The sequence below is a fragment of the Thalassophryne amazonica genome, chromosome 1 (genome assembly GCF_902500255.1).
Source record: "Thalassophryne amazonica chromosome 1, fThaAma1.1, whole genome shotgun sequence".
Taxonomy (NCBI): domain Eukaryota; kingdom Metazoa; phylum Chordata; class Actinopteri; order Batrachoidiformes; family Batrachoididae; genus Thalassophryne; species Thalassophryne amazonica.
In genome coordinates this window covers 15,106,794-15,115,655 of record NC_047103.1, presented here as the reverse complement: position 1 = coordinate 15,115,655, position 8,862 = coordinate 15,106,794, and the positions used below count along the sequence as shown (strand labels likewise).

The window sequence follows — 8,862 nt, the reverse complement described above, 5'->3', positions numbered from 1 at the left end:
TATAACTGGATAAATTAAAGCCTGCAGTTTATGGTTTGGTTTGTGTCCAGTAAAAAAGGGACACTGCTTTGCTGCCAGAGCTAAATATGTTTGTTATTGTGGTTTTATATTGTTGCTATATAAAGGTTTTTTTGTTTGTTTGTTTGTTTGTTTTTTTACTCTTTTTGAATATGTGGGAATGAGAAGTCAAAATAAAAGGTCTGTCTTTAAACACCTGGACACTGTGTGTGTGTGTGTGTGTGTGTGTGTGTGTGTGTGTGTGTGTGTGTGTGTGTGTGTGTGTGTGTGTGTGTGTGTGTGTGAGAGAGAGAGAGAGAGAGAGAGAGAGAGAGAGAGAGAAAGAGAGAGAGAAAGACTCCCTCCCCTTTTTTGCCTCTGCAGCTCGACCTCCAGCTGTTGCTGCATTCTTCTACAAGTCGCAGTTGGCCGAGGTCGCCGACTTGTGCATGTGTGTGTGACAGAAGATTAAAGGTTTTTCCAGCCCTCCACAGGTTGCTTGTGCTGCACAGGGGGATGTATATGATGTCAAGAAAACGACTGTAATCACAACAGGGAAGGAAGCGGCACAATATTTTTGTGAGTTTTGTCAAGTGACAAGAAGCAGTGGAGCAGCTGTGTCCTTTAGTACACGATGACAGAAGTGTTGAGCCACGCTTCAATAATGGTGAGGAATCTGAAAAATTAGGCAATGGCTGATGTACTTCTGTATTCCATCTGTGCTTCTGAAGCAATCTTACTTACAGCTGTAACTCTTTGTATAACAGCAGCATTCAAACTAAAGCCATACTGTATTGTGGTTTTCTAAAATTACAAAAAAAAAATTAAATCATTGACACTGCACATTCATTATGCTCAATGTCCATCCATCTAAATATACCAAATTATTGTCACACAGGTGACAGTGGTAAGGAAAACCTCCATCTGATGATTTGAGGAAGAAACCTCAAGCAGACCAGACTCAAAGGGGTGACCCCCTGCTTGGGCCATGCTACAGACACAATTGAAAAAAACAATTTACAAAACGAATATACAGGAAATTTCACCGGTGCACAGGATGGGAGGGTTGCAGAAGTAGACACCACTCCCATCCTGAACCACTCCTCACCTCAAACAGAGAGAGAGAGAGAAAAAAAAAACAGAACCAGGCATTGGAAAGACAACAAATACAGTATCATTTGTCAGCATTGAGCAACAAGAAAAACAGAAAAAATACTAAGGTGATCACCAGCCACTAGCCCTAAGCTTCACTAAAAGACCCAGACTTTAGATAAAGTTGAGGCAGACTCTCAGACACAACAAGCTGGTGCCTTTTCAGTTTTGACCATCAGAGGGCACTGCAGAAATTGTGACGCAGTTGTTGCGCGACAATGACGACTGATAGTATTCAAGTTTTTATTTGGAATGGTACTTTGTGACAGAGTTTTACTTACTTAATGAATACCCAAAATAATTTTTCCTCCTCTGTCACCTGGCTTGTGTGAAAAATTTGGCCACATGGTGACATAGCATTTGGCCAATCAGCATTGGATAGACAGATTAAGAGCAAAATGGTGCCTTCACCACTTGGATCCTCTTTTTAGTAGGTGGATTTAAAATACAGTCTGTATGCTCAGTCAAGACTATTCCTACATCTGAATAATCAGTGTGTATTAACGTCTGTTAGGAACATAATACCCAGCTGTTACTGTAGTACGTACTAGAAGCAAGTGAGTAGTGGTAGTGATACAATTCGTACGTACTATGCCACTGTAGTACCTTTGACTCAGCTGTTTACAGAATACATATACGAGGTCTATTACAAAAGTATCCGACCTTTTTATTTTTTTCAAAAACCTGATGGATTTGAATCACGTGTGCTTGCATGAGCAAACCTTGAACCTTCGTGCGCATGCGTGAGTTTTTTCACGCCTGTCGGTTGCATCATTTGCTTGTAAGCAGCCTTCGTGTGAGGATGGGTGGAGTCTCTCGCCTTTTTTTTCTTTGCAAGGAAATGGCGGAATGACTGGAGCAGCGCGACTGCATCAAATTTTGCCAGAAACTGGGCGACAGCCAGGTGGAAACCATTCGGATTATTCAGACGGCTTTCGGTGACGATGCTATGGGCATCACACAGATTAAGGAGCGGTACAACCGGTTTAAAGATGTCCATACAACGGTGGAGAGCGTGCCGCGCTCCGATCAGCCATCAACATGCTGAAATGACCAGATCATTTCCAAAGTGAACGCTGTGGTGATGTGGGACCATGATTATCCCAGAAATTGCGGAAGAGGTGGACATCAGCACTTTTTCGGCACATTCCACTGTGACAGAAGATTTTGACATGAAGAGTTGCAGCGAAATTCATCGGCACGAAGCTGATGGTGCAGCAAAAGCACCTTCGTGTTGAAGTCTCACAGGACATGTTGTGACATGCTCACCTCGTTCACAATTTCTCAGATAGTCACACGACTGAAAAGCCACCGAAAGCCGTCTGGATCTTCCGAATGGTGGAAGAGCTGGGCATGTCCCAGCATGTCCTGTGAGACTTCAATACGTTGCGTTTTGCTGGCCATCAGCTTCATGCCAATGAATTTCGCTGCAACTCTTTTCATGGCAAAATCTTCTGTCACAGTGGAATATGCCGAAAAAGTGCTGATGTCCACCTCTTCCGCAATTTCTCGGATAGTCACATGACGGTCCCACATCATCACAGCATTCACTTTGGAAATGATCCGGTCATTTCTGCATGTTGATGGCCGTCCGAAGCGCGGCTCGTTCTCCACCGTTGTGCGGCCGTCTTTAAACCGGTTGTACCGCTCCTTAATCTGTGTGATGCCCATAGCATCGTCACCGAAAGCCGTCTGAATAATCCGAATGGTTTCCACCTGGCTGTCGCCCAGTTTCTGGCAAAATTTGATGCAGTCGCACTGCTCCAGTCATTCTGCCATTTCCTTGCAAAGAAAAAAATGGTGAGAGACTCCACCCATCCGCACACAAAGGCTGCTTACAAGCAAATGATGCAATCGACAGTCGTGAAAAAACTCACGCATGCGCATGAAGGTTCAAGGTTTGCTCATGCAAGCACACGTGATTCAAATCCATCAGGTTTTTGAAAAAAATAAAAAGGTTGGATACTTTTCTAACAGACCTCATATGTCCACACAAGCATGTCGCAAAAATTTATGTTTTGCCCCTTGGACACCGTTACCGTTTTTATGTATGTCCTCTATCTTCTTTGACTTTGGACCAGATGTTCTTCTGCACTGAAGCGTTTACGTTGTCAAATCTCGTGCATAATCACTTTCTCGCTGGGGAGGCCAAGATTTCGTTGTCAGTGCAAACAAGCGTTTGTGGCAGCTTGTTTGCAACATTGCGTCGTTATGGAGGTGAGTCCAACCAAAATATGTATTTAGGTGTTTAAATAAGATAATCCTGAGTCTTTAATGTGAGTTTTATAAAAAATAAAAAGCGTGTTGCTGTTAGGGTTGCTTGTCATGAACCGGTTTTTTTCAGGTATCCTTAAGAAATGATTCAATCCATCGACATCAATAGCCTTTTTGCTTACCGATTCCCTTATCGGTCCTTCAGAGTGGCCGTGGTTTTTGGGGGTGTTTGTCAGGAAAATGATCATTTCTCTACAGTGATTACAGACCCTGCAGCAGGTCTGTAATAAAGCATTTCTGCGGCACGGCTTTGCTTTGAACCTTGAACCAATGAAGCAGTGCTTCGATCTTCAATCTGCTACTTTGATGGTTCTTTGTTTTATTTCGCTTTATCTTAATTTTTCCCCGCTAAAACCCTAAAGAGCATATGTCTGTGAGTAATATTTACCTTTTTTATGTTAAACCGACCTGTTATGGTCTTCTGAAACAGTAGACAGATGTATTTTATGACTTAAAAATAGGACAGATCCTAACGCGTTAGCATGTCTATGGCATTTCCAGTGTGAAAGTTAGCATTAAACTGAGCCATTATCAAGCCTCCCTGCCCAGCACCCAAAGGATTCTGGGATACTCTAAAACCATCAATGTACCAGGCTCCAGCTGCATCATGTGATAGCATAGTGTAGTCCTTTAGCACACTGTGGACCTAATAGATCATGTGGTTATCTTTCTAAGAGTACGAATTGCATACTGAGTATTGGACACCCTTCTGATTGTGCATACTGATTTTTACCTAGTAAACCCAGTTTAAGTATTCGGATGTAGAATAAGTGTACATTGCATAAGTGGAAGTAGCATTTCCTCATTCACTTGTGACTTGTGTTGCTATTGTGGCATTAAAATTAGCATCACAAGGGTAAATTATTCATGAAAAGTCAACATAACCCACTGATCAAACACTAGCAGGACATATTTGCTTGCAAACAAGCTCAGCATGTCTGTTTTTTGTTTTGTTTTTTACTAACTAGCCATGCAAGCTACCATCGCGAGCACTGTATTAGCTAGAACAGCCTTTCTTGCTATAATGGTTGCTACATGAGAAGACGAAAGTAAACTGAAGGAAAGGTATTTGGATAATTTGTTCTGTTCTTACAGTACACCTGCCTGGAAACTGTATCAGTGTTTGACTGCAGCAGGTTACACATTTGGATGGCAACTTTTCGAAAACTGTTTAATATCGCTCAGCTAGCTAATACCATAGCCACTGCCATTTTATACACGGGTGATTCTTAGACTACGGGCACTTATTATGTCCTTTGATCATATTGTATGAAAAACAGAAAAAAAGGGGAAATTTCATACTTTTATAGTTATCTTTACAATGAAAGTGTGTTAAGAAATTTGTTCTAGTAGTCTATGATGACTTTTTCACCTTTTTTCAGCATCATTATTTGCAAATATTGCAGTTTTGTGCTTGTCCCACACCCAGACTTTTAATCTTCAATGATAAAAATGAATGGTAAAGAAACGTTTTTTCTAATGTTTTAAAATATCTCTGAATAAAATATCAGTAAAATAATTAAAACATAATTGGTGTATTCAGTGTCATACAACTGTTGTGATTTTTTAAACAAAATGTAGTTGTCCCACATTATTGCCGTAATTTCCACCACAACACTGTAATGTCCCTTTAATTAGTTTGTATGAAAGATTGTTTGGGTAGTTTCTATGGAGATAAACAGTGACATCAGAGCACATGTATATAGCGCCAAATCACAACAAACAGTTGCCCCAAGGCGCTTTATATTGTAAGGCAATGGTGTGGTGGAAATTACATCTACAAGGCCAATAGTGCCCGTAGTTAAAGAATCACCCACACATTTAGTTTTGTTGCCTCAAAAGTATTTGTTCCAATGTGATTACAAATAAGTGTATATTTGCCTTCTCATTTACACACCCACGTTATGTGGGACCGGTTGACATAACTAGTTTCACTAAATATGTAATTTCGTTGATTGCAGACAGTGAAACGCTTGAGATATGAGATAAATTCAAACATCCCATCGTCCTTTAAAGTTTGCCTCTTTAGATATGGTTTCATAACAGAATACTGTGCCTCTGCTAAAGTCATACTGTAAGACTAGTTATGGTCATAATGTGGAAAAACAAGAAAAATACCAATAGTTACATCAGCTATTAGTTTAATACTAGACTGAAAATAAATATAATACATATGCACAGAATTTAGCCAGATTCATTCGAAAGCAAATATCCCAATGTACAAATACAGAACTGATTTGAACCCTCTGCACATTTTAATGCTGATATAACACATTCTTTTAACTTAATTTTGATACTTCAACAAAATACTTTATTTCATCATGCATTTTTTTCTTTTTCTTTCATTTTATCTTTTAAATGAACCACGATTGCACAGCTTGTGTACTGACCTGACAAATGAAAGAATTTGCAATAAAATTAATCATGAAATAAATCATTAAAATAAATATACAAGTACAAGTTGTACTAAAATTAAGCACAAATTGAAAAATATCTCGCAAAGATAATGCACTTTATTTTGCTGTCAAACTATTTAGAGGACACCACTTAAAAGCTGTAACACTGATCAGAAACTGAAGCGTTATCATAGTATTAGTTAAAAATTAACCCTAAAAACCACTGAGACTGAGATCAGAGTTTTGTCTTTAATTACTCAGAGACCCCAACATCCTGGGTTTTGGAAAATCCCAGGTATGTACTCTGCAAAATACAATGAGTGAATAAATAGTTAATTGAATGAAATAATCTCTTCTTGTTTGATATGATAACTCCAAAACAATAAATACTATGATCGTGTGTGTCTCCAAATTAAAAGGGCATATAACGAGAACAAACAGATTTGAATTTGGTGAACTTTGATGCACCAGATTAATCCAAAAAATAACTTCATTTAAAATCTCATAGACCTGTTTACCACCTACTAAACACTGCCATCTGCTGCCACTGGATGTTTGGTGGATGCTGGATGAATGATGGAAACTGGGAGCAGGTGTGGTTGAAATTACATGGAGTTTGATTTGAGTTTTATTGTCAGTTAATTTCCAAAGTCTAGGTCTGGTGGCTGTTTTCTCTTGTTTGAAAATATCAAAATAAATAATTTTGTTAATAAACCAAAAATTCCTGTGTTGACCTTTATTTCCATGGGAATACCTTTCCTCTTTAAAGTTACCTTTCACTGTCAGGAAAGGTATTCCTGTCAGGCTGGCAAGTAGCATGAAATATTTCTGATTCAAGAAATTTAACTTTTAGGGATAAAGCAATAACTGAGATCGATTTTTTTTTTCATGATTACTCTCCTGTTCTTTATCTCATTATTTGGATTGTTCTATATTCCTTTTTGTCTCCATTTTCCAGACACCATCTGTTCTTTTCCTTATCTCCTCCTCCATCTTTCTGCTCTTCTCTATCTGCTTCTCAGAATGCGAATGACAGAAGCAGCACTAAGTCATCATTCCTCCTTGTCTTTCATTCATATCCGGACACTTAGAAACCTAAACACCAGTTGAAACCAAATGTTTGGCTGCTGAGTTCATTTGGGTTTTTCCAGAGACACATCCACCCTGCGAAGAAATTCAAGTTAAAATTCCTCCACCTTTTGAGTCAGCTGCTGTAACAATGAACTTTGTTTCCTGTGAGGATATTACATTTTGGGTAAACATTAAAAAAAATGTTCTTAGGGACAGGGAGAGAGTTTTGGTTTGCAGGAAAACACTGGAAGATGAGTGCACTGTTTAGGTTTGGAAGGGGCAAAGGGTGAGAAAAGGGGCAACGTACGGTGCATCCAGAATGTATTCACAGCACTTCATTTTTGTTATGTTACAGCCTTATTCCAAAATGGATGAAATTAATTTTTTCCCCTCAAAATTCTACACAATACCCCATAATAACAATGTGAAAAAAGTTGTTTTTTTTAGATTTGAACAAATTTATTAAAAAAAAAAAATCACACGGACATAAGTACTCGTATTCACAGCCTTTGCCATGAAGCTCAAAATTGAGCTCAGGTGCATCCTGTTTCCACTGATCATCCTTGACATGCTTCAACATCCTAATTGGAGTTCTCCTGGGGTAAATTCAGTTGATTGGACATGATTTGGAAAGACACACACCTGTCTACATATAAGGTCCCACAGTTGACAGTGCAGTTGAAGGGCCTCAGTCAGGGAGGTGACCAAGAACCTGGTGGTCACTCTGTCAGAGCTCCAGCATTCCTCTGTGGAGAGAGGAGAACCTTCCAGAAGGACAACCATCTCTTTGCCAAAGGGCACCTGAAGGACTCTCAGACCATGAGAAACAAAATTCTCTGGTCTGATGAGAGACAAAGATTGAACTCTTTGGTGTGAATGCCAGGCATCATGTTTGGAGGAAACCAGGCACCATCCCTACAGTGAAGCATGGTGGTGGCAGCATCATGCTGTGGGGATGTTTTTCAGCAGCAGGAACTGGGAGACTAGTCAGCATTAAGGGAAAGATGAATGCAGCAATGTACAGAGACATCCTGGATGAAAACCTGCTCCAGAGTGCTCTTGACCTCAGACTGGGGTGACGGTTCATCTTTCAGCAGGACAATGACCCTAAACACATAGCCAAGACATCAAAGGAGTGGCTTCAGGACAACTCTGTGATTGTCCTTGAGTGGACCAGCCAGAACCCAGACCTGAATCCGATTGAACATCTCTAGAGAGATCTGAAAATGCCTGTGCAACGACGCTCCCGATCCAACCTGATGGAGCTTGAGAGGTTCTGCAAAGAGGAATGGACAAAATTGCCCAAAGACAGATGCACCAAGCTTGTGGCATCATATTCAAGAAGACTTGAGGCTGTAATTGCTGCCAAAGGTGCATCAACAAAGTATTGAGTAAAAGGTGTGAATATTTATGTACATGTGATTTCTTCATTTTTGTATCTTCTAATACATTTGCAAAATTAAAAATAAAACTTTTTTCATGTTGTCATTATGGGGTGTTGTTGGGGGAAGGGGGGGGGTCAATTTACTCCATTTTGGAATAAGGCTGTAACATAACAAAATGTGGAAAAAGTGAAGCGCTGTGAATAGTTTATTGATGCGCTGTACAAAGGGTGAAGGGTCTTTTGTGTTGTGGTAGTGGAATGTTCTTGACTGAGTGCACCTGTAGTTTAGTTCCTGGGAGGACAGGAAGGAATTTGACTTTGATACCACTTCTCCAGGGTTTAGATACTTGATAGGAGACTGCCCCCATGATAGATGCTTTTATGTTAAGTTGTTCCTTGGAAAAATGATATCTGCCTGGCAGGATTATTTCAGCACCTATTAAATGTCTCCTCTGCAGCTGCAAGTGCACAAACAATTCTGTAAAAAGGAGAAATACACGAGTGTGTAAGGCCAGATTTTTGCATGTGTTTATCTTGAGTTATTCTTGTTGAGGACAAAAACGAGTATAGTGAGGAGAACAGAGGACC

At 39.8% G+C, this 8,862-nt stretch overlaps 1 protein-coding gene across 3 annotated transcripts in view; it reads left to right on the top strand.

Annotated features, from left to right (window-relative positions):
• The first annotated feature begins 421 nt into the window (after positions 1-421).
• phldb2b (pleckstrin homology-like domain, family B, member 2b) overlaps positions 422-8,862 on the top strand; it is a 132,126-nt gene continuing 123,685 nt past the window's right edge. For all 3 annotated transcript variants that reach the window (XM_034165913.1, XM_034165919.1, XM_034165905.1), the window contains exon 1: positions 422-664. In XM_034165913.1, the coding sequence (XP_034021804.1) occupies positions 632-664 (33 nt within the window). In that variant the 5' untranslated portion in view covers positions 422-631. The remainder of the gene's footprint in view (positions 665-8,862) is intronic.